The sequence below is a fragment of the Phyllobates terribilis genome, unplaced genomic scaffold (assembly GCF_046119375.1).
Source record: "Phyllobates terribilis strain yellow unplaced genomic scaffold, ASM4611937v1 Scaffold_1__5_contigs__length_1240528914, whole genome shotgun sequence".
NCBI lineage: Eukaryota > Metazoa > Chordata > Amphibia > Anura > Dendrobatidae > Phyllobates > Phyllobates terribilis.
The window spans coordinates 57332806-57358042 of NW_027362761.1; the positions used below are offsets into that span (position 1 = coordinate 57332806).

Below are 25237 nucleotides of genomic sequence, written 5' to 3' on the forward strand. Positions count from 1 at the left end.
TGAACATAGCCTAAAGCCCCCGTCACACCAAGCGAGATCGCTGGCGAGATCGCTGCTGAGTCACAAGTTTTGTGATGCAACAGCGACCCCAGTAGCGATCTCGCTACGTTTGACACTTAGCAGCGACCAGGCCCCTGCTGTGAGATCGCTGGTCGTGTCGGAAAGGTCTGGACATTTCTTTGATCGTTGAGGTCCCGCTGGGTAGCATGCATCGGTGTGTTTGACACCTTACTAACGACCTTGTTAACGACTCAGACACAGAAACACATAGGCGTGCATCGTTATACAGATCGTTACGGATCGCTGCTGCGTCGTTGGGAAGATCTGACTGTTTGACATCTCACCAGCGACCAAATGGCGACGCAGCAACGATCCCTGACAGGTCGTATCGTTGTCGGGACGCTGTAGCGTCGCTTAGTGTGACAGGGCCTTTAGTCAGATTGTACCAAATGATCACGTATCTATTGGATAGGTGATAACTTGCTGATCCGTGGGTGTCTGGCTCCTGGGACACCAGCTGATCTAAATAAAGGGTCACTGAAGCATGCTTGCTCCGTCCCTAGTTTATAGGGCTGCTGGAGATGGCAGAATGCTCTACTTTGCTATCTCAGGCAGTCTCATAGAGAATGACTAGAGCAGTAATGCACAGGCTTGACAGCTGCTTCATTCAGATTCTGCTTTGCAGAGCCATGGTTTCGTGATCATGGGGGGCCTAGCTGTCGGTCTCACACTGATCAGCAAGTTATCCTTTAACCAATGGATAGTTTGATACCTTAGTAAAACTTGTAGAGGGACCATCGAAAAAAAACAAAAAAAAAAAACAACAACTTTGTAATATATCTGTAAATCTGCTTCTTTCTTCTCCTGGACTGATCATTCATTCTGAATTCATGGATAAAATCTGTATTTAGTTAAGACAGACTTTCACATTATTGAGATAGGTGATGACAGTTGGTGCCCATAAGTTTCTATGAGAAGGAGAGAGAAGCTAGAGGAAGACACAGACATTCTGCTGCAGTTTACCTGAACAGACAGTTACAATTCTCCATAAAACTTTGTATGCACCAACTGCCATCTCCTATCTCAGTATTGGGAAAGTCTGCATTCACAGACAGATTTTAGAATCCGTCAACAGGCTTTAGCTGCCTAATCTGAGTGCTGCATAATGTAAGAGCAGAGACCCTGATTCCTGCAGTATGTCACTTACTGGGACGCTTGCTATAGTTTTGATAAAATTACTGTTTTATCAGCAGCAGGAGATAATCACTAGCAGATTAGTAAACCTGCTGACAGGTAGTCCTCCATAATCATGAGCTCTGTATAACCCCGCCCCGACCACTAATTGGCAGCTTTCTGTCTATGCAGTGTACACAGAAAGCTGTCAATCAGTGGTGTGGGTGGGGTTATACAGAGCTCAGCATTCAGAGAACTGCTAGATCTGCAGCAAATAAAACAGTGACTTTATCAAAATTGCCACAAGCAGCCCAGTAAGTGATACATCATTGGAATCAGGGTCTCGGCCCCTATATCATGCTGCTCTCAGATAGGGTATCAAAATCCTGTTGACAGATGCCCTTTAAATGTGAATTGAGGATTTTGAGAACGCATGATCAGTTCAGGAAGAGAAAGAAGCAGATTTCTCTGAGATATGTTACAAAGTTTTGTTATTTTCATGTGTACTATTGATTTATGGAACAGAATGAAAATGATCACTCTTTTTAGAGAGTTAGTAGTAAGTTTGTACCTCGTGGCTGTATTCTGTACTGACACCATCCCTCCTTTTAGACTGTAGTCTATGGACTATCATGTAGCGCTGATCTCCCACAGTGCTGTAACAAGTGATTGAAGCTTTCCATATGTAGAGATTGAGGAGATAGCCGGTAGGAGGAGACTCGTGCCCAGAACTTCACAAGGTCCAGACAGCACTTTACCAGTATGTGACTCACTGCATAGTTGTGACTGTTACCGCCATCTGAGCTCCCCGGATGCACTGGTCTGATAGCAGGAGCCTGGCGGCACGCTGCACTCTTCTGCCGGAGCAGCCAATAGAACATCCTGCAGTTAAAGCATAGTTTACTAAGCCACTCGCCTTTTATGTACACCTACAATATCGTAAAATGCCATTGAAAAGGTTTCCTGTCTGGGTGATTTCTTTTTTCCATTTATTTTTCGACCACTTGTTTGTTGTAGTTTTGAAATGACACAATTTATTTTACCATACGATGCACTGGAAAAAATTCCTAGTGAAATGATAAAAATAACCCATTTGCGCTATGGATTTTTGGGTTTTGTTCTTAAAATGCACATTTTGTGGAAACCAATAACCGGGCAGCACCGCTTTCCAGGTCAAGTGGATTACAGAGAATTAAATTTTGTGTCTTTGAATTTTTTTTTTGCTACATAAATAAAAAAAATAAAAAAAAAAGACACAGGTTTCTTTTGGCAGTTTCTGAGACCCATAATGTTTCATTTTTCAGTCGATGAGGCTTTTGGGTGTTCTTCTCTTTTTTTTGTTTTGTTTTGTTTTGTATGGCGAGCTAACCATTTTATGATTTTGGGGCACATAAGATGCTTTGATCAATTCTTCAATAACTTCATTATTTGATGGAGTTGTATGGACGAATAAAATGTATTTCTTGAGTTTCAATTTTTTTCTCTTTATATCACTGATGTAATATTTTATATTTTGTTGCAGCATCGAGCTGAATTGATGCAATCACTTCCAAGGACTTGGTCATCATTGAGCAATAATATGGTAAATGTGTATATTTTCTGTGTTTTAGGTATCGGAGGAGGAGTGGTCCATCACAATGAGCTTGTACATGGCAGCTCGTTTTGTGCTGGTGAGCTGGGACATATCATGGTGTCTTTTGATGGACCAGAGTGTACGTGTGGCAGCCATGGTTGTATAGAATCATATGCATCAGGAATCGCCTTGCAGAGAGAGGCAAAGAAACTGCATGATGGTATGTGACCTTCTTCCTGCAAATTGCTTGTTTGTCACTAGGTGGCGCTGAGAATCTGCCTTTCCACCATAGTTGCCGTGCATTGTAACCTGCTGTGCTAAAACAGTTATTTCAGTCAACTTACAGACACTTCAATTTTTCACTGTTCATCAAGAATTAACTTCTTTATGTATTATATGATGATGTTTAATACCCTGTTTTCTCTGTTATCCAGAGGATCTGCTATTAGTAGATGATATGTCTTTGAAGAATGATGAGTGTGTTACCGCTGTCCATCTTATCCAAGCAGCTAAACTGGGGAACGTGAAAGCAAGCAGTATTTTAAAAACAGGTATTAACTAACATACAAGGATTGTTTTGCATGTATTCTCTCACTTAGCTCAATATTGCATTACTATATATACAAGTTGTACTGGTCAGTAGCTCTCAATAGAATAGTAAGGGAACGTTGGCTCCCCTGCAGGATAAGGATACCAATTGCACGGAGACTTGTAGTCCTGCAAGAGCCAGAAGAAAGCGAAATTCCAGCAAAAACACTTTTATTGCAACATATTCAAATCCATGTAGAAAGAATCTTTCCACAAAGTTAGAAAAATATACCCATTTCAGACACCGTCCTTAGGCACTGCACTACTTCAATAAGGAAATGTCTTAAGGACGGTGTGAGATGCTGTTTTCTCTGGTGGTGGATTTTTCTACATGATCTAATTATGTCACAATAAGTGTTTTTAACAGATCCTTTTTCTAGAATCTCGGTCTTTTCTGGATCTTGCAGTAGCTCTCGATTCACTGCTTTAACATCTTGCTTAAAGGGGTTGTCCGGGCATGAGTATTTGATGACCTTTCTATAGGATAGGTTCGCAATAGCAGAACGATGGGGGCCTGACCCGGCGCCCCCACCAATCTGCTGCTTTTTGTTCCTGCTGGCCGATACCGCAACACAATTCCTGCTCTTTTGCATAGAAGTGGCACTACCTTAGCCGGCAAGGACTGTCAGCGTCCGCTGTACTTTGTATAGAGTTGCGCTCAGCAGCTCAGTTCATTGTGTTTACATCAGACCATTGCCCCTGTAAAAAACTGTGGCCTCACCAATCTGCTTTTGAAGATATACCCTGTAGGTAGGTCATCATTACCTATGCCAAGTCAACCCCTTTAACAAATGAGGAATAGAGGGTGGTTCAGAGTCTGCGCTTCCCAAGGTTCAAAGATACAGTCACACACGAAGGTGAAGCATGAATTTGGTTTATTTTGTCAACCAACATTCTAACAATGTTATTGTTGTTTGGACCTGATGAAAACCTTGAAATGCGTTGACAAAATAAACCACATTCATGCTTCACCTTCGTGTGTGATCGTATCTTTGAACCTTGGGTAGTGCTTATTCTGAACCACCGTATTTCTCATTTGTTGCGGCGTAACTCCTTGGTGGTCCTGCAGCAGCTTCCCTTCCATTCTTCTATAGGAGTTGTACTGTCACAACCCCACCAGGTGAGCATACCTATAAGGTTTTTATACCACTTGGTTATCAGATAAGACCCTATTTGCACTTTTTGTCTCTCCAGTCTTACCATTTGATTTAAGACTACCCCTTTAGTAGTCTTGTCTGTGTTTTATTAGGTCATATAGATCTCGTATATCTCAGTCACCTTCTTTGAGATCAGAGTTCCTACCATAAAGTGACTCCCGCTGTAGTCGACCTAATCTATCAATGTAATTAAATTTCTTCTGGTGAGGGAATTTCTGAAGGTGGACCTCTGGTGATCAGCTAATTGCTTTCGGTTTTAATAAAAATAACCACTTTTAAAATGTATATTTGTAAAGCAATCCTGACAATTTTTTTTTTCTAACAGCTGGAACAGCCCTTGGCATTGGGATTGTGAACATCCTGAACACCATCAATCCATCATTGGTAATACTTTCTGGTGTTCTAGCAAACCAGTATGTAAATGGAGTGAAAGAAGCAATACGCCAGCGAGGCTTGGCCTCCGTCCAGGATGTCAATGTCGTGGTGTCAAACTTATCTGACCCTGCGCTTCTAGGAGCCGCGAGTATGGTGCTAGACTATACCACACGTAGGACATACTAGGCCGTCAATGGATTACACTTCTGTTCCAAGACTACAAGGCCACGTATTTGTGCCTAAGAGAAGCTGGCGTATTTTTAGATACCACTTTTTTCTGAAATGTTTCTAGTCTGTTTTTTGTTTTTTTTTAACATTTTACATGTACGTTACCAAAGCTTGCTATTGATTGTTTAGAAGAAAAAAAAAGTTTTGCCCTCACTTTAAGCAAAAATCCTGCCTTTACCGATAAAATTCAGTGGCTTCAGTTGACTTGAGTTACAGTCCTTTAGGGCATTTGAAAAGGACCTCATATGAATAATGTTGGGGCAGTTTTATTTCTCAAACAGCGCCACTCTTGTTTGTGACTCTGTCCGGTATTGCATCTCAGTCATTCACTCATGTAGGGCTGAGCTACAATAAAGAGGTACTGTTTCTGGAGGGGGAGAAAACTACTTTCTAATATCTTCACCCTATTAATTGCCCATCTCTGTATTATATTTTGCAATGTAAATGTGTTTTTTTTGTTGTTTTTATATAGGATACAAAATTTTCCGAACATTTAACAGAATCAAAATAGGTTTCAGTGGACAATAATCAAACTTTTTGTATTCTGCTGTCATCTAAGGAGGGTTTTCTTTCCTAAACACAATCCACAGCTGAAAGAAAGATATTTTTCATTAATACAAGACTACACTATACGTCATGTTTGACTTGAATGATGAAAGAAGTAATTCCAGATTTTTATCACGTCGGTTGTGGTATTATTTTTACATATCTTTCAGGTCATTGCTGTAGGTGTAATGCCTTGTGAATCTACCAGCATTTTTGCACACTGTTTAGAAAAAAAATCCATTTACAATCATGGTATCTTCCACGCTAGGATCGACACCAGTTGCAGACTGGTAAACTGACCTAAACGTTTATCCACTAGTAGGACATCTCAAAAGAAAATGTTGAAATATACCAATTTTACCTCAAGGACTGGAATAACATTTAAAAACTGTGGTTTTGGAAAATCAACTGTTTTTGTTTATTTAGTAATTTAGTGTAATTAGCACCCAAGGTTTATAATGTTTAGTGTACAAATGTTTTAGTGTTCTAATATATTTAAGGGGTAGCTCTACTTTCTCAGACGCTTCTTTGGGGGACACTGGAACCATGGGTTATATATATGCTGCTACCTGGAGCCTGACACTTGGAATAAATCTTAGAAAATAAAGCTGACTGCTCCCCAACAGCCTACACCTTGCCAGCCGACACCCAGTTTAGCTTAGTCACATTGGAGGCAGACACGGGTCTGTCTTGTCCTTGGATTGAGTCCAGAACTCCTGTTCTACATTGCAGATTCCCCAGGCCACCGCATATAGCATCCAAAGAGACGTTTCCCAATGTTCTGCTCTTCTACCCGATTTCTTGGTCATCTAGTTTACCAGCAGGACTGTTGGGTCTGCCGTTCAGAAAACTTTGGGCCTTTCTGAGTAGATTGGTCTGACCAGGATTAGGAAAAATGGCCTTAGACATCATGTTTTTACCACTTCTTTTAGAAAGCCTCTTTTCGATACGTTAAGATGTATGCTCAGTGCTCCTATGACGTTATCCTTCTTTTAATTTTTCAGGGCTATCTTGAGCCTGGGTTGACTCCCATGGGCCAGGTTCCTGTCTTGGCTATCCTTGTCCAGCAGAACTTGATTTGTAGGCCATAAGTCAGGATTGCCTGCCTGGGCATGGCGAACTCGGGGGGGCCACCATATTTGCTCCCCCTGCATCTGAGGGGGCTAACACAAATGGAACCACAATCTAGTCTTTGATGCCCTTCAGATTTTTTTTCTCCACATAGCGACCTCTTTCATTAGGCTAGGCTCCAAGTGGTGGATCTCACCTGTCCCTCTCCTGCTCTGGGACAGAGTCGTCTTGCGTTCTGCACCGTCCTTTTTCCTTTTCGTGTTCCCCACATTCCACCTTTAGCAATCAGATTGCTATCCTTCATTAAGGGACTTTGAGTAAGAACCTCTCAAGAGAGAGGAGAGGCAATCTCTCAATCTAACGTAATGAGAGCTATGCAGCTCTACTTGTCTCGCACAGCTCTGTTCGGATGTTTTGCATTATGCTCTTGCATAGCTCTGTTCGGATGTTTTGCATTATGCTCTTGAAGAGGTCGGACTGCTTCTAGGGGGACCACTCTTTTACTTCATTCGATCTGCCAATGCGGAAGATTGGGCTTAGTTTGGGCGCAACTCCCCTTGAGTGGTAGAAGTCTCCTGGATTATACTCCTCCAGGCATCGTCTTCTGTTCCATGGGGCCACTACTTAATCTTCAGTCCACATCTTTGCAGAGTTCTTACCTTTGCATCTATGGATGCAAGTCTTAGCAGGAGGGTGCTGCAAGCGACAGTTGCATGGGTAGTAATCTGAGGGATTGCTATTCTTCTTTTTGCAGTAATGGTATTTGTTTTCCCACCCCAGGGACTGCATTAGGACATCCCATTGTTCCTGTGTGTCTGAGAAATGAAGCTTTTTGGTACTTGCGTAAATTCTTTCTCATAGTCTTCATTAAGAGACACAGCACGATCCCTTGTTTGGGGGGCTCTTGGTTTTTCTTATCTTACTGCTTTTTCACTAATAATAATAATCTTTTCATTTATATAGCCCCAACATATTCCGCAGCGCTTTACAATTCAGACAATTTTACAGACATTATCATTGAATAGCTGTGTGACTGGCCAGGAGTAGGCTGTTGGGCAGGAGTTAGCTTTTTTTGCTAAGATGCATTCTTAGTGTCAGCCTCCAGGTAGTAGCATACAAGCCATGGTTCCAGTGTCCCCCAATTAAGGGAAAGAGTTTTTATGGTGAGTACCAAAAATCTTCATTTTGCAACCAATTTTATTTTCTATTCTCCAGTGCCTCTAAACTTTGGAAATTCTCTCCATTATACTGTTACACCTGCAGCTCCTATGCCGACCCATGTATAGTGGACATTAAACTATATAGGGTCTGTTGCAATGAAGCAGTGGTTACAAAGGTGGTCCCTTGCACATTACATTGCTAACCCTTCTGGGAGTTGGCAAATCAAGCTTTTTGCTTTTTTAGTATTGTATGTACGTACAATATGTATTATTGTGATTAATTACGAAACTGTAAAATGTTGGCTTTAATTTTGCCACATTCCAGCTGCTTTGTAGATTTTCATTTTATTTTTGGTGACTAGGTGCAAGATTTGTTGTAAAATGTAGCACATTCTACCCAGACATACTGTAGTAATGGCTGGGACGGTACATTTGAGTTTCCTTGTTTAATATAGCGTTTTCTCCTGTACATTCCTCCTTCTCTTTTAGGATACTGTATAGCATCTCAATGTGATAGCTATTATTTCATAGATATTTATTGTTCTTGTAAAAACCTTGATTATTTTATAGCGCAAAATGACAATAAAGAAACCAAATGGGCTCTGTGTGTAGTGTTTAACTTCATGTGATAAGCTTACAGCGTTGGATTTTCCGCTGTGGTCCATTTTTATACCCTTACTGCTGCAGCAGCCATTTTTAGAATCTGGCATGTCACTTTTTGTGGATCAAGGGGGTATGACCTACCTTGCTATACAGTGCGTAAAAAAAAAAAAAAGCACCAGAACTGTGACATACATTTATCGGTTGACCATGACAGCACCACGAGAGAGGGGATCCGCCCACCAAGGACAGGAAACCTACAGGCTTAAAAGGACGGCCCTCTCCCTCACCTCACTTTGGTTTCCTGTCCTTGATGGAGGGAACCTATAGCAGTCTCATGGAAGATCTCCGTATGAAGCTGGATATGGCGATGGCTGTCGAGCAGCGCCCCTACCTGGGATCTGCAGCTTCAGCGTCAGCTATGCAGGTGCACCCCTATCTGGGGAATGCACAGCATCCTTGCACTGGATAGTAGTGGGAGCTGCACCCCTATCTGGGGTGACAGCCCTAACATCACCTGCTACAGCCTGGTCTGTGCCCCCATCTGAGGGGGGGCTGCCCCTGGACTGGTCCGGACTGCAGTGGGACTGCTCCCCTATCTGGGATGGCAAGCCCACCAACGCCCTGAGGATGATGGCGGGTTGCGTGGGGTGCCATTCCCATCGATACCCGGCGGAGGATGAGGGGGTATGACCTACCTTGCTATACAGTGCGTAAAAAAAAAAAGAACCAGAACTGTGACACATATTTCTAGCACAAAGTGAGCCAATAGTTGGTATAAGCAGAGAATGCACAAGTAGATTAATTAAATAGCATGAACGACTATGACAAATCTGGCACCTTAACCACCTTGGGATTTTCTGTTTTCGCATTTTTGTTTTTTGCTCCCTTTTTTCCCAGTGCCATAACTTTTTTATTTTTCCTTCAATATGACCATCTGAGGGCTTGTTTTTTGCTGGACGAGTTGTACTTTTGAATGACACCATTGATTTTACCATATAGTGTACTGGAAAACTGGAAAAAAAATTCCAAGTGCGGTGAAATTGCAAAAAAAGTGCAATTCCACAACTGTGTTTTGTTGTTTTTTTTTACCATGTTCACTAAATGCTAAAACTGACCTGCCATTATGATTTAAGTTTGATAAAAATGGCGCCATTTTCTGAGACCTGTAGCTTCTCCATTTTTTGGGATCTGGGGCTTATTTTTTGTGCACAGAGCTGATGTTTTTACTGACATAATTTTGGGGATAGATGCGATTTTTTGATCACGCCTTTATTGCAATGTTGCGGCGACCAAAAAAACGCAGTTCTGGCGTTTTGATTACTTTTTCACGTTACGCCGTTTACCGATGTGATTAATTATTTTTATATTTTGATCGGGCGTTTCTGAATGCGATAATACCAAATGTGTATTTTTTTTTTTATTGTGAATAAGGCAAAAGGAGAGTGATTTGAACTTTTTTATATTTTTATTTTTAAAAACATTTTTTTTTTTACTTTTTACATGCTTCAATTGTCTCCTCATCATCTGATTGCTTGTGCTACACATAGCAGGGCTACAGCCCTGCTATATGTAGCAGAGATGCTCATCTGCTATGAATTCCGGCCACTAGGCAGCGCTCATAGCAGATCTGCAATGACAAGCATGGGGGTCTTCTGTATCCCCACAGTTATGTCAACGCGTCGGCACCCCACGATCGTGTGACAGAGGAACTGATGGGCGGAGTTAGTGCCACGCTTCAGGCATGGTCATGTTAAATTAAAAATTAATATGAAACCTTGAAAACAGAAATTTTGTCGCGCTTGGGGATGCCAATGTCTGTCAGGGCACAACGGGTCCACCGCTGAGGTCAATCGCCACGGCCTTCCCCTCCTATGAAACTGCTCCTGTCTCCCATGGACTCAAGACTCTCCATCCTTCCTGCTCCTCAGGGCAAAGCAAGGAGGTATGGGCCGGGGCCTCTCCTCTCGCTGCTCCCCAACGTCCTCCTTCCCTCTCCTCCATGCGCTGGGCCAGGGGCGATAACCGGAAGTGACCGGACACGGGATGCGATTTTATGATGTCACTTCCGGTTGCGTTCCACAGTGGAATGCACCATCGGGTATGAGGGAAGCATGATTCGTTTGCGCTTGCGAGCCCTGCATGCGCTTGCTGAGGGTCAGTAATCAGTGGCGCATCGGAAAGGAGCCGCACCTGGGGACGCCATCCAGAAGGCAGTCCCGAGACCTGGAGGGGGAAGTGCATCCAATCAGGATGCAGCGCCAGGATCTCGCTTCCCTTAAAGGAGCCAGATGGAAAACATCACAGGGTAGGACCTTGCCATAATAGAGGGTGATCGTGCTTTGTGCTCTGCTATTGTGGAACCCGGCACTATCCCAGACCCAGCAACTACCTCGCTTGGCAGTCTCTTTATCTTTGGAGCAAGGTTTTTCTGTCACCCATGACGGCACAACGAGAGAGGGGATCTGCCCTTTAAGGGCAGGAAACCTTCAAGATAAAAAGGGCGGCGCCTCTCTCCGCATCAGTGGTTTCCTGTCGTTGACGGGGGACCTTCCTTGTCGGCGGCCAATCCAACCCCTATAATAAGGGTCCCTTCTTGGGATTTAAACTTGGTGCTAAACGTGTTAACAGGTTCTTCCTTTGAGCCCCTTAGCTCAGGGTCCATTAAAATACCCTAAAAACAATACTTCTGGTGGCCTTAACATCAGCACGAAGGGTTAGTGAGTTACAGGCTTTATCTGCAGATCCACCTTTTGCCTTAGTGCTAGACGATAGAGTAGTTTTGAGACCAGACCCTGCTTTTCTACCTAAGATTGTTTCTAAGTTTCATATGTCTCAGGAGATAGCCCTACCATCCTTCTGTCCTGAACCAAAAAATAGCAAGGAGGAAAGATTTCATACCTTGGATGTCAGGAGATGCCTTATACATTATTTAGCATCCACAAGCTCATGGAGGAAGGATAGGGCTCCATTTGTCTCCTTCCAGGGTTCCCGGAAGGGATCAAAGGTCTCAAAAGGCACTCTGTCAAGGTGGATCCGGGAAGCCATCACGATGGCCTATACTGGATCGGGCAGAGATCCTCCTAGCAATTTGAAGGCCCACTCTACACGGGGCATGGCTGCTTCCTTGGCAGAAAGAGCCGACATGCCCATTGAGCAAATATGTAAGGCGGCCACATGGTCATCTTCGTCCACTTTCTATAATCACTATAGACTTGACCTTTCTTCCTCCTCTGATCTCACATTTGGGAGAAGGGTTCTGCAGGATGTGGTCCCTCCCTTACATACTTAGTTCTCTGTAATTCTCTCGTTGTGCCGTCATGGGTGACAGAAAAACACGTATATTACTTACTGGTAATGTGTTTTTTCGGAACCTATGACGGCACCTTTACATTCCCTCTCTATCACTATGGTGTTCACCTTCCGGTTGGTGGCTGTTGAGTATTCACATGGGTGAAATTCGTTTATGGTTAATAAAATTATGTGCTCTAACCGTAGAGTCCTCTCATGCTCTGTAATCCACTGATGCGGAGAGAGGCGCCGCCCTTTTTATCTTGAAGGTTTCCTGTCCTTGAAAGGCGGATCCCATCTCTCGTTGTGCCGTCATGGGTTCCGAAAAAACACATTACCGGTAAGTAATATACGGGTTTCCTACAGAATCCTCATTTATTAGCCTTCTCTGTTTGTTTTAGGGAGGCAAAAAACCTGCTCCAAAAAACAAAAGACGAAGGGTCCCATAAATGTGCCACTTGTCTTAAAAACAAACAAAAAAAAAAAAGTCTTCCTCATACAAAAAACACCTGTGCCAAAAATGCACAGATAAAGTTATCAGACAAGAGCAGCCATCCCTGATAAAAGAATTGAAGGAAATTGTTCGGCAGGAGGTGCAATCTTCTATGGCTGCTTTATCACAATCTCTGGCTATAACTAGTGATGAGCGAGCACTAAAATGATCTGGTCGAGCAAATTGGAATACTCGGGTGCTCGACCTGAGCAACGAGCCCAATGTAAGTCTATGGGAAACTCAAGTATTTTTCAGGCATCTCCCCTCGGCGGTCTGCAGAGGGCCTAAAAATTGCCCAAATCGATGGGAACCGTGCTCAAATGACATGGGAACAGCATGGGGAAGACCCCTGGAAGCATTTCTGACTCCCAGGTCACTGCTGTCAACAACTTTGTCAGAGTATTACGCCACCTTTACGGACTCGCAATAAAACATACAAAAACGAAACCAAAATGTATTTTCCTGGGAAATATGTTAAGGAGCATCCATTCCAGGGTAATGACTTGTATATAAGGCAAAATAAATAACCAAAACCAAAAACACTCCTCCACACCTTGGGCTATGTTCACACGTAGCGTTCTTGATGCATTTTGCACTTTTGCATTGCTTTCAGCCAAGACAAATGCATTCACTGGGAAATGTCATTTTAACATTTTACAACCTTATCTGGCCATGTGGTGTGTGACCCATCATCAGACACATGCATACAGTGCTGAAAAGACATGGGAACAGCATGGGGAAGACCTCTGGAAGCATTTCTGGCTCCCAGGTCACTGCCTAAAAGTGTGCCCATCATAAGTGATCCTTGGCGCATGCGAAGATGCCTCCCGCCGTGCACCTGCCGTTGCAGACTTGCAACAATCACTATCCATGTCCTTGTCCCAGTGCAGAGTTCAGTTGTCCATACCCCATTCCTTGGAATGCAAGCGCAAGTATGCAGCCAGCCACCCACCATCCCACAGGCTGCAATACTATACTGCCAAATTTTTTACAGCTGCTTGCACTTGAAATTTGGCCTTTTAGGCTTGTGGAGACCGAAGCTGTCTACAATGTTATGGCAGCGGCGAGCGGGTATCCATACTCTGTCCCCATCCACCACTATTTTTCCCGGTATCGCCTCCGCCTTCCACAAGCACGAGACCCACAACATTACCTGTGCCCTCCTCAGTGCACTTACTGGGAAGGACCACCTAACCAGAAACACGTGGACAGGTGAATGTGGCCAGGGACGATACGGAGCCTGTCCACAGCTTTTTTTACTGAGTTGTATTTAGCTCGGTTAAAGGACTGGCATAGAGGGAAACCGTATCTACTCTGGGTGTCATTTCTCCCAGGAAGTCTTCTAATGCAGCTTGTTGCAGAAGCAATGGCAACCCGCCCAACATCAACTCGCACTTGTCGGTGGTGTTTTGACACACACACATCTTTCTTTGCGCATTTATCTTCATGACTACAGAGTTGGGCAATGGCCTGTGCTTCAATGCGGTTTGAGAAATAACATGCATAAGCACGTACGATCCACATTAAAAAAGCAGCCATAGTGTCTTGGAACCTCCCCCTACACTTTTCTTAGCCAGGGCTGCTTCTCGGCAGGGATGGACAGTCCCACCAGAAAACCGGAGACTCCTCCGGTGGTCCCTGGCTTCTCCTTCAGGAGAGTTCATAGTGCCGAGGTGAGGCCATGATGATGATAGAGACCACCATCTGCTTAGTTTTCTGTTACTTGAAATGCAAGCGCAAGTATGCAGCCAGCCACCCACCTGCCCACCCACAGGCTGTAATACTAAACTGCCAGATTTCTGGGCAGCTGCTTGCACTTGAAATGTGGCCTTTTAGGCTCGTGGAGACGGAAGCTGTCCACAATCTTATGGCGGTGGCGACCAGGTATCCATACTCTGTCCCCAGCCGCCACTATTTTTCCCGGTATCGTCTCCGCCTTCCACAAGCACGGGTCCCACAACATTACCTGTGCCATCCCAGTGCACTTACTGGGAAGGACTGCCTAACCACAAACACATGGACAGGTGAATGTGGCCAGGGATGGTACGGAGCCAGTCCACAGCTTTTTTTGCTGAGTTGTATTTCACCATAGCCATATTCTTTAGCTTGGTGAAAGGACTTGGGAAACCTTATCTACCCAGCTGTCATTTCTCCCAGGAAGTCCTCTAAAGCTGCTTTCACTTGAAATGTGGCCTTTTAGGCTCGTGGAGGCGGAAGCTATTCATAACCTCATGCCGGCGGCAGACGGGTGTCCATACTCAGTCCCCAGCTGCCACTATTTCTCCCGGTATCGTCTCCGCCTTCCACAAGCACAGGTCCCACAACATTACCCGTGTCCTCCCAGTGCACTTACTGGGAATGATCGCCTAACCACAAACACATGGACAGGTGAATGTGGCCAGGGACGGTACGGAGCCAGTCCACAGCTTTTTTTGCTGAGTTGTATTTAGCTTGGTGAAAGGACTGGCATAGAGGGAAACCGTATCTACTCCGGCTGTCATTTCTCCGTCACCTGGTTCCACCCATTGTCACAGATGACCATGCCTGGCTGTATGTTCAGCGGTGAGAGCCACAGATCAGGCTGCTGTTACAGCTTTCAACAACTCTGCAGCGCTGGGCGGTGTGGCACCTAAGCATTAAGCATTTCATCTTCAGCACAGCCTGTTGTCGCTTGGCCAAGGCAGTGCTGTCAGCTTGTGATTGATGTGGTCATTTCGGAGTTGGAGGAGGAGGTGCAGGGGCTGAACAATGTGATTACATTGAGGTTAAATTGGTGACTCTGTTTTTTATACTAAAAAATCCTATTGTTTTTGGGGGTTTTTAACGTTATTTTTTTAAGACTTGCATTCACGGGGAAATGTCATTTTAACATTTTACAACCTTATCTGGCAATGTGGTGTGTGACACATCATCAGGCACATCCTGTTTTATTTATGATGGAGGGACCCTGAAAGTCATAAAGCCTGTTTATATAGGGCCATCAGACAACCCTTACTATTCTTAAAAGGCCAGCAGTCGGCCCTCGCTATTGTTAGAGAACCATCAGCCGGCTATGCTTTGTTGTTCCCATTATTAACAAGTGGGTCTCCTATACTGTTATTGTGTATGCAGTGACTGCAAGGGCTGCCAAAAATTTGGACGCAACCCAATACCCCTTTGAAGAGACATAAAGGAGGGTCTCAGTAAAAGAAAAAAAAAGGTTCCCATTATAAAGGAGCGGGTCTCCTATAGTGGTAATGCCCATGCTGTGCCTGCAAGGGCTGGCAAAATTTGGGAAAAACCCCACTAAGAATTTAAAGACACATAGAGCCGTCCCCCTTACCGCCGTGGTCCTGCTCCGGCGTCTTTTGGCCTCCCTGCAGCTGCTGCTGGTGCACGCAGCTTCCCTGGCTCTGTGCTTAGGGGGCGCACGCGCGCTCCTTCCCTCTTAAAGGGGCCGCGCGCGCTGTCCTAAAAAGTCCCCGGCCGGAAGACTTCCCCTATAAAAGGCACCTCCTCCAATATGGAGGTGCCCGTGCAAGGTTGTAGCTTTGTGTGTTATACTCTGCTTCAGCCCTCAGGTCCCGCAGCTGGCCTGACTACCAGTCCAGTCCGCCAGCCGGGCTAGAAGTCCAGCCCGCCAGCCGGGCTACTCGATTGAGTCGCCGTATGACCTTGGTCGGTCCGAGTTGATACCTAGTTACGCCCCTCAGGTCCCTCCTTGCACCGCAGCACAGCGGTTCCACCACCCGGATCCATAACAGTTTGCACGGGCCATGGAACCCGGTAGCTCCCAGGCCCCTTTGCTTGCTGACCTGTACCAGGAGGTTTCTCGTCAGAGATCCCAACAGGAAACCATCCTGACCTACCTGCGGTCTGTGAACTCTCGCCTGTACATGCTGTCTGTTCCACCTGTGTCCGCCCCAAGTCGAGCGACACCCGCTCCGGCAGCGCCGCTGCCTACCAATACCACGGCATCCAGCCTAGGACCCCGGCTTTTTTTCGTTTTGGAGGTGACCCCATCCTATGTCGGGGCTTTCTGAACCAGTGCACGCTGAACTTTGAACTTCTGCCACATCAGTTTCCTTCCGACCGGGCCAAGGTGGCGTTCGTCATGTCTCACCTCACCGGGGAAGCATTGGCATGGCTTAACCCTCTATGGGAGAGAGGGGATTCCCTGGTGTCTGAACTTCCGGCTTTCCTCACTGCCTTCCGGAAGGTCTCCGATGAACCTGGACGAAGGATTTCTACGGCCTCCTCATTGCTCAGTCTCCGCCAAGGGAGTCTCACTGTGGCCCAGTATGCCATACGGTTACGTACCCTCGCTTCTGAGCTTGCCTGGGACAATGAGGCCCTGGTGTCCACCTTCTGGGAGGGCCTTTCTGGTCGGATTAAGGATGAGTTAGCCGGCCGGGACGTTCCTACCACCCTGGATGACCTGGTGTCACTAGCAACCTGGATTGACATCCGTTTCCTAGAACGTGCTAAGGAGACTACCCGGGAGAGAAGATTTCCTCGTCTTGCACCTGCTTTCCAGAGACCTGCTTCCCAACCTGCAACTCCCCGGGCACGCTCGCCCGAACCTATGCAGATCGACCAGACCACGATGGTCAAATCTCGCCGTGGTCACGCCGAGCCGAGGGGAGCTGTTTCTACTGTGGCAGTAAGGAGCACCTGATTCGTTCCTGCCCAGTGAAGCCCGGAAACTCCAGTGTCTAGGACCGCTCGGGGAGCTCGTCCTAGGCAAAAATAAATCCTCCCCGTTCTTGACTTTATCCGCATCTATTTCCTGTGGAGAGAACCGCTTCTTTGAAACCACACATCTGGATTCTGGAGCTGCTGGGAATCTCATATCCCAGTTCCTTGTAGAGAAGTATCAGATTCCTACCAAACCTCTGGCCAAACCATTGGCAGTCGCTTCCGTGGATGGAAGACTCCTTCCGGTGACCATCTTGCTCGTCACAGAGCCCGTGACCCTGCAGGTGGGAATGCTGCACTCGGAGAGGATCTCCTTCCATGTGCTTTCCAGACTCTCTCACTCCCTTTTGCTAGGTCTACCCTGGCTATAGAAACATGAACCCGTTCTGAACTGGCAATTCGGTGAGTTGCTCCTTTGGGGGCAGGATTGCCATGAGACCTGCCTGGTTCCGGTTCGCCCGGCTCGACCCCCTTCTACTCCGACTAATTTACCCGATCTACCGGCACCCTACTGGTCCTATGCTGATGTCTTCGACAAGAAGGAGGCAGAGACTCTGCCACCCCATAGGCCATATGATTGCCCTATCGACCTGATACCCGGTGCCACTCCACCCCGTGGGCGTATCTACCCGTTGTCGTTGGCCGAAACCCGGGCCATGTCTGAGTACATCGAAGAAAATCTGGCTAGGGGATTCATCCGGAAATCTTCCTCCCCGGCTGGAGCCGGATTTTTCTTCGTTAAAAAGAAAGACTGTTCACTACGTCCATGTATCGACTATAGAGGACTCAACCAAATCACTATCAAAAACAAATATCCCCTGCCGCTCATCTCTGAGCTGTTCGACTGCCTTAAAGGCGCGAAGGTCTTCACCAAGCTCGATCTTCGTGGGGCGTATAACCTGGTCCGGATGCGCAGAGGCGACGAGTAGAAGACGGCATTCAATACCCGGGATGGTCACTATGAATACCATGTGATGCCCTTTGGTCTCTGTAATGCTCCCACCGTCTTCCAAGAATTAGTTAATGACATCTTCCGTGACCTCTCATATTCTTGCATGGTTGTGTACCTGGATGACATCTTGGTCTTCTCTCCGGATCTTCCCTCACACCGGAGGGATGTTCGTCAGGTCCTGCTTAGGCTCAGGCAGAATCACCTATATGCAAAATTTGAGAAATGCCTCTTCGAGCAGTCCTCTCTTCTGTTCCTGGGTTATATTATCTCTAAGACAGGTCTACGGATGGACCCCGAGAAAGTCTCTGCCGTCTTAAAGTGGCCCCGTCTGTAGGGGTTGAAGGCGATTCAGCGATTCCTGGACTTCGCCAACTATTATCGTCTCTTCATCCCACATTTCTCTTCCCAGAGTGCTCCCATCTCTGCGCTCACCCGAAAGGGAGCAAATCCTAAGGAATGGCCATCCGAAGCGGAGGAGGCCTTCCTCTCTTTAAAACAAGCCTTCTCTTCTGCCCCTGTGCTGCACCGTCCGGATAACAACAAACAATTCTTTCTGGAGGTTGATGCTTCCTCTTCCGGAGCCGGAGCGGTGCTCACCCAGAAATCTCCTTCCGGGAGAATGGTAACCTGCGGCCTCTTCTCCTCGTCTGAGCGCAACTACTCCATAGGAGACCGAGAACTGCTAGCCATCAAATTGGCGCTGGAGGAGTGGCGTTACCTGCTCGAGGGGACTCTGCACCCGGTGGTCATCTATACTGACCACAAAAACTTGACTTATCTTCAGAACGCCCGAAGACTCAATCCGCGTCAGGCCCGGTGGTCTTTGTTCTTCGCCCGCTTTAACTTTACCCTACATTACCGCCCAGCGGACAAGAACATTAAAGCAGACGCCTTGCCCCGATCCTTCCTGTCTTCTGATCAAGAGGAGGAGCCTATACATATCATCGATTCCTCTAAAGTGATGAATGTGGCCCCCTTGGATCTGTCTCGTCTCCCACCCGGTAAGACTTTTGTAGCGATTCTGGATCGTAAGAAGGTTCTTCACTGGGGTCATTCATCTAAACTAGCCGGCCATGCTGGCCAGAAGAAGACCTTCCTGCTCATTACCCGGCATTACTGGTGGTCTACCCTGCTCCAGTATGTGGTAGACTTCGTCACAGCCTGTTCGTCCTGTGCCCGCAACAAGGTTCCCAGACATATTCCTGCCGGCCGTCTCCTGCTCTTCCCGTACCTGCTGCCCCGTGGCAACACATTGCTGTGGACTTTATTACGGATCTCCCTGTTTCTGCCGGTTGTACGATCATTTGGGTGGTCGCTGACTGCTTTTCTAAAATGGCCCACTTCATTCCTCTGCCTGGTCTCCCATCTGCATCTGTGCTGGCTAAGGACTTCATCCATCACGTCTTTCGTCTCCACGGCCTACCCCTCCACATTGTCTGATCGAGGGGTCCAGTTCACTTTGCGCTTCTGGAGAGCTACGTGTAAGCTGCTGGATGTCACCCTGGATTTCTCCTCCGCTTACCATCCGCAGTCCAATGGCCAAGTGGAGCGTATCAACCAGATCCTTACCAGCTACCTCCAGCACTTCGTCAACGCTCACCATACCGATTGGGTGGAGCTCCTACCTTGGGCCGAATCCTCCTACAACAACCATGAGAGCGAATCTTCTTCCAAGTCCCCGTTCTTTGTGGTCTACGGTCAACATCCCCGGATTCCGTTTCCCATTTCCGCTTCTGTGGACAACCCGGCCGCGGAGTCTCTGGTCAGCGAATTTTCCACTATTTGGGAGGACATTAGATCCGCACTTCTTCAATCCTCTGAGTGGATGAAGAAACATGCTGATAAGAGACATCTGGATCCACCTCAATTCCGTCCGGGAGGCAAGGTTTGGCTCTCCTCCAAACATGTTCGTCTCAAAATACCCTCCTAGAAGTTGGGTCCACGGTTCATTGGCCCATTTGAAGTCCTCAAGCAAATCAACCCAGTAGCCTACAAGTTAAAACTCCCGGCCACCTTACGGATTCCTAACTCCTTCCACGTATCTCTCCTCAAACCAGTTGTGCTTAATTCTTTTTCCGACTCCTTCCGAACATGCTCGCTCATCACTAGCTACAACCTCTTCAGGAGCAAAAAAGAGGAAGATGCAGATGGAGGAAAAGTCGGACTCCCAGGAAGATCGGGAATCCTTGCTTAATGAATGGAGAGAAGAAGGTGCATCAGTCTTGGAGGCTGACCAATCCCAAGCAGCAAAAAATATCTATTCTCATCAGAGAACATGGCGGAGCTTCTTGCAGCAGTAATAACCACCATGGATGTAAAGGATGAGGAGACTGCTCAGTACACTGTTCAGGACGAACTGTTCAGGCTTAGGTCACAAAGATAGTTGGTTTTCCCAGTCCATGAGAATATACACAAGCTAATTCTCGACGAGTGGGAGCTCCCCGAAAAGCGTCTTTCCATGCCAGCAGAGTTGAAGGAAAGATTCCCTCTGGAAGAAAAAATATCCGAATGCTGGACGGAGGTACCCAAAGTGGATATCCAGGTAGCAAAGGTGGCTTAAAAGACTACCCTGCCTTTACGAGATCCCATGGATCGCAAAACAGAGTCTACTAAAGAAATCCTGGGAAACCTCAGCAGCATTACTAAACGCTAATGTGGTGTCCACCTGCATAGCAAGGTCGATGTTCAAGTGGCTTCAACAGCTGGAGGTACATATTAGCGTGGGTACTTCAAGGGAACAAATATTGGAATCCATACATCTTTTGCAAAGTACTACGGGATTCCTAACCGATTCTTCTGCGGAATCTGTGACAATGGTAACCAGATCTTCAGTACTGTCCAACTCAGCAAGATGGACACTGTGGCTGAAATTATGGAGTGGAGATATCGCTTCCAAGATCAAGCTCTGCTCTATCCCCTTCAAAGGGGAATATATGTTTGGACCAGCTCTAGATGAGTTGTTAGAGAAGGCAACAGACAAGAAAAAGTCACTACCAGAACCAAAGACAACCAAAAAACAGTCCTTTCGTCACCCACAAGGTCAAACCCCTTCATATAGAGGAAGAGGGAAGACTGGACGCTGGAGTTATCCTAAAGGAGGCAGAGGCAAGAACATCTTCCTCTCCCAAGGGCAACGCCAAGGAAAACAATGACGTAAGGTCAGTAGGGGGTCGACTTTCCGGATTTCTCTCCCAGTGGCAGTACATTACAAAAAAGCAATGGGTGCTGCAATCTGTCCAGAATGGGGTGAAAATAGAGTTTGCCTCCAAACCTCCACAAATCCTGAGAGTAACTACCATCTCAAGAGTTGAGAAATATCTTATCAAATCTGAGCCTTCTCGCTGCAGGGGTAGTGTCCACGGTTCTGGAAACAGAATGGGGAACAGGACATTATTCCCTTATGTTCCTTATAAAAAAAAAAAGCCCAATGGAACACACCGGATGATAATAAATCTAAAACCCCTCAATATACACATAAAATACAAAAGGTTCAAAATGGAGTCAATAAAGGCGACCATCCCATTGATAGGCAAGAACTTCATGATGGCAACCATAGACCTTCAGGATGCCTATTATCATATTCCTATCCATCCAACGCATCGAAGGTATCTGAGGTTTGCTGTAACCCAGGAAGGTTCGGCATTATCAATTCAACACCCTGCCCTTCGGCATCTCTCCCGCTCCCCGAATTTTTACCAAAATAATGGCGGAAGTAATAGCATCCATCAGACACAAAAATATCTGTATACAACCCCTGGCAAAAATTATGGAATCACCGGGCTCGGAGCATGTTCATTCATTCAGTTTTTTTTTTCCTCAGAATTGAGTGATTCCATAATTTTTTCCCTCTGCTTGCTCTGAAAAAAAATTACCCTTACTGAGTACCACATTTTTAATCTTGATTTCTTTTAGTGTTTCTTAAAGTCCTAAAGTTGCCATTTGAAATGACTTTAGTTTTGTGCCATGTCTGTGATCTGCTTTTTTTTCAACAACATTAAACAACTGAATGAACATAGAAGAAAAAGTTTTCCAGCGAAGTGGTATCCAATTTCCAAAATTGATTGTGCAAAAAGTAAAATCTTCAATCCAAACAGGGAGTTAGGCTATGTGCCCACGTTGCATTTATGAAGCAGAAAATTTCTGCTGCATAAATGCAAGTCCTCTCCCGGAAAAACGCATGCGGAATTCCGCACGCGTTTATCGCGCTTTTTTCGCGCGTTTATCACGCGTTTTCCACATGCGGAATTGCCTTGCGTTTTTTATGCATTGGACAAAGGCAATTCCGCTTGCGGAAACGCAAAATTAAATGACATGCTGCGGATTTTTGAACGCGGCATAAACGCTGCGGAAAAATCCGCAGCATGTGCATAGAAGTTGCGGAAACCCATTGGGGATCATGGGGTGCGGGTTACCAAGCATTTTACAAGCGTTTCCGCTGCGGAAATTCCGCATCAAAAACGCTTGTAAAACGCTACGTGGGCACACAGCCTAACACAGTGCTCAAGCCAACATGTTTCGACAGATGGTCTTAGTCATGGCAATAGCTGACAAATAAGGAGGGAGATAATTATATAGACATGCCCTCATTAACCCAACAGCTGAATAAAAAGCAGAATCAGTGACCAACAAAGTAGTAAAAAGGAAGAATTATTTTTTTTTTTAAATGAAAAACAAATATACAGAAAATACAATAGAATAACAAAATATAATAAATCAGTCAATACTGTAAAATTACATCCTGTCTAATATTCAGACCATGGGGGACTCTCGTTCCAAGGTTATAAATCCACTAAGACTCTTTCTGTAACAAACGGCGCCTAATATCTCCACCTCTAAAAGGGGTAGATATTTTTTCAATTCCTTGGAATTTTAGTGCCTGAGTGTTACCCCCATGCTTGGTCTGAAAATGTCTAGAAACCGCTGAGATATTCAAAGCTGAGCGGTTACTGCTATCAGATATATGTCTGCAAATTCTCCTCTTTAATTTACCTGTAGTGCAACCCACGTACTGGATCTTACAGGTCATACATCCCACTAGATAAATCACATTATTTGTGCAGCAGTTGATATAAGTTTTAATTCCAATAATACTGCCATTAGAGTAGGATGTAAAGCTGTCACCTCTCAGTACGTGAGTGCAAGCAGTACAGCGTGTATGTCCACATCTATAAAACCCCTTCAGGGGTATCCATGATGAATTAGTATTGGACAGAGGACTGAGAAAAAGACTAGGAGATAATATAGAGCCTAGTGTTGGAGCTTTTTTAGCACTATATCTGACCTTAAAATCAGACAGGATTTGGGCAAGTTTCTCATCACGATTCAGGACAGGTAGATATTTCTTGATGTTAACAACATTAGTATAATGTGGACTATATGTAGTGACAAAAGGGATAAACTTGGATAGTATATGGGGATTATTAACATTAATATCCCGATTTTCATTAATTAAATCATCTCTATCCAATTTATCTACAATTTCAACTGCTCGATTTAAGATACCTCTAGAGAAACCACGATGCTTTAATCTCTGTAAAGCTGCAGCCGATTCAACCCCATATGCTCGTTGATCACTACAATTCCTCTTGGTGGCGATCAATTCCCCAACAGGGATATTTTTTATCACATGCTGGGGATGACAAGATTTGGCGTTTAGGGTTGTATTAGTAGCAGTAAGCTTTCTAAAAGGAGTCACTTCAACACATTCCGTAAGATAATTCCCTGTCAAGCAGATATCCAGAAAATTAATGCTTCTATTATTAGTAAAATGTGTAAATTTTAGATTGAAGTCATTAATAATATATTCTACAAAATCCTTGAATGCTTCAGGTATACCCTTCTACACTATTAGGATATCATCAAGATATCTCGCATACCATGTCAAATAGGCCTTAAAGGGATTTTTATCATTAAAGATATACAACTCCTCCCATATTCCCATAACCAAATTCGCAAGGGTTGGGGAAAATTTCGCCCCCATACTGACACCCCGGTTCTGTAGATAAAATATTCTGTCAAATGAAAAATAGTTATGTTTTAACAAAAAATCTACTGCCATAACAATAAAATCCTGTACAGGTTGGGAGTAGCAACTATATTTCTCCAGACTGGCAATCAGACACCGTAAGGCAACATTATGGGGTATTGATGGATAAAGGCCGATCACATCACATGTACACCAAGTATAATCAGATTTCCATTTAAAATTAGAAAAAGTAGCCACAACAGTCTTAGAGTCCCTGATAAAACCAGGGAGGTTGCGTACTAAAGGTTGAAGTTGCTGGTCAACCCATGATCCAAGTCTTTCACCCAAAGATCCTATGCTGGCTATTATAGGGCGACACGGGGGAGGAAAAAATATTTTTGTGTTTTCGGTAATGAATGGTATATAGGGATGATCGGATGGTCTACCATTAAAAATTCCTCAGTTTTTTTTATCAATAACCCCCATATATAAGCCTTCATGTAAGAGAGAGATAAGTTCCTTTTGGAATCGAGCTGTAGGCTTAAGCACTGTGTAACTCCCTGTTTGGATTGAAGATTCTACTTTTTGCACTATAAATTTTGGAAATTGGATACCATTTTGCTGGAAAACTTTTTCTTCTATGTTGATTACTGGTCACAGGACGGTGTCCGTGCGAGTGAGTATCTAACGGGACAGATTTATACTACTGGCTGGGGAGCTGCTTTACCTCCTTTAACTGAATGAACATCCTCCGAGCCCGGTGATTCCATAATTTTTGCCAGGGGTTGTAGTACCTTACTTCGACGACCTATTTCTGATAGGCCAATCAGAGCTAACCCTCAAAAGACAAATTCATGAAGTCCTGGATCTTCTAACATCCTTAGGGTGGCTGATAGATTACAAAAAATCCGGTCTGACCCCTTCCCCAGAAAGGATCTTCCTGGGAATACTACTGGACACACAGCAGCAGATATCCTTATTGCCAAAAGACAAACAGGAGCTCATAAGATCCAAGGTAACAACTCTGCGAGATCAGAGAAAAATATCTTTACGGTTAGCCATGTCAGTACGGAGGTCGATGACTTCTTGCATCCTGGCAGTAGCCTGGGCACAGGCTCACACAATGACTCTGCAGTCCCATATCCTAAAGTGTTGGGACGGTGCTCCGGCATCCCTAAACAAAATTATTCACTTACCACAGCAAGTAAAAGCTTTGCTCTCTTAGGGGCTCACCCCAAAAAAATCTGCGCAGATGGGTAGCCTGGGATCAGACTCCTCTATCGTCAATCACAACAGATGCCAGCAAAAAAGGTTGGGGAGCCGTAATCTCCCACACCACGTTCCAAGGTACATGGACCCAAGACATCGGCGGTCACTCTTCCAACTTC

The 25237-nt window shown here is 45.3% G+C and overlaps 1 protein-coding gene across 2 annotated transcripts in view; it reads left to right on the top strand.

Moving 5' to 3' along the window:
• The window catches only part of GNE (glucosamine (UDP-N-acetyl)-2-epimerase/N-acetylmannosamine kinase), an 87168-nt gene extending 78696 nt beyond the window's left edge, over positions 1-8472 (top strand). For both annotated transcript variants that reach the window (XM_073662175.1, XM_073662184.1), the window contains exons 10-12: positions 2784-2966; positions 3181-3297; positions 4817-8472. In XM_073662175.1, the coding sequence (XP_073518276.1) occupies positions 2784-2966; positions 3181-3297; positions 4817-5052 (536 nt within the window). In that variant the 3' untranslated portion in view covers positions 5053-8472. The remainder of the gene's footprint in view (positions 1-2783; positions 2967-3180; positions 3298-4816) is intronic.
• The last annotated feature ends 16765 nt before the right edge of the window (positions 8473-25237 follow it).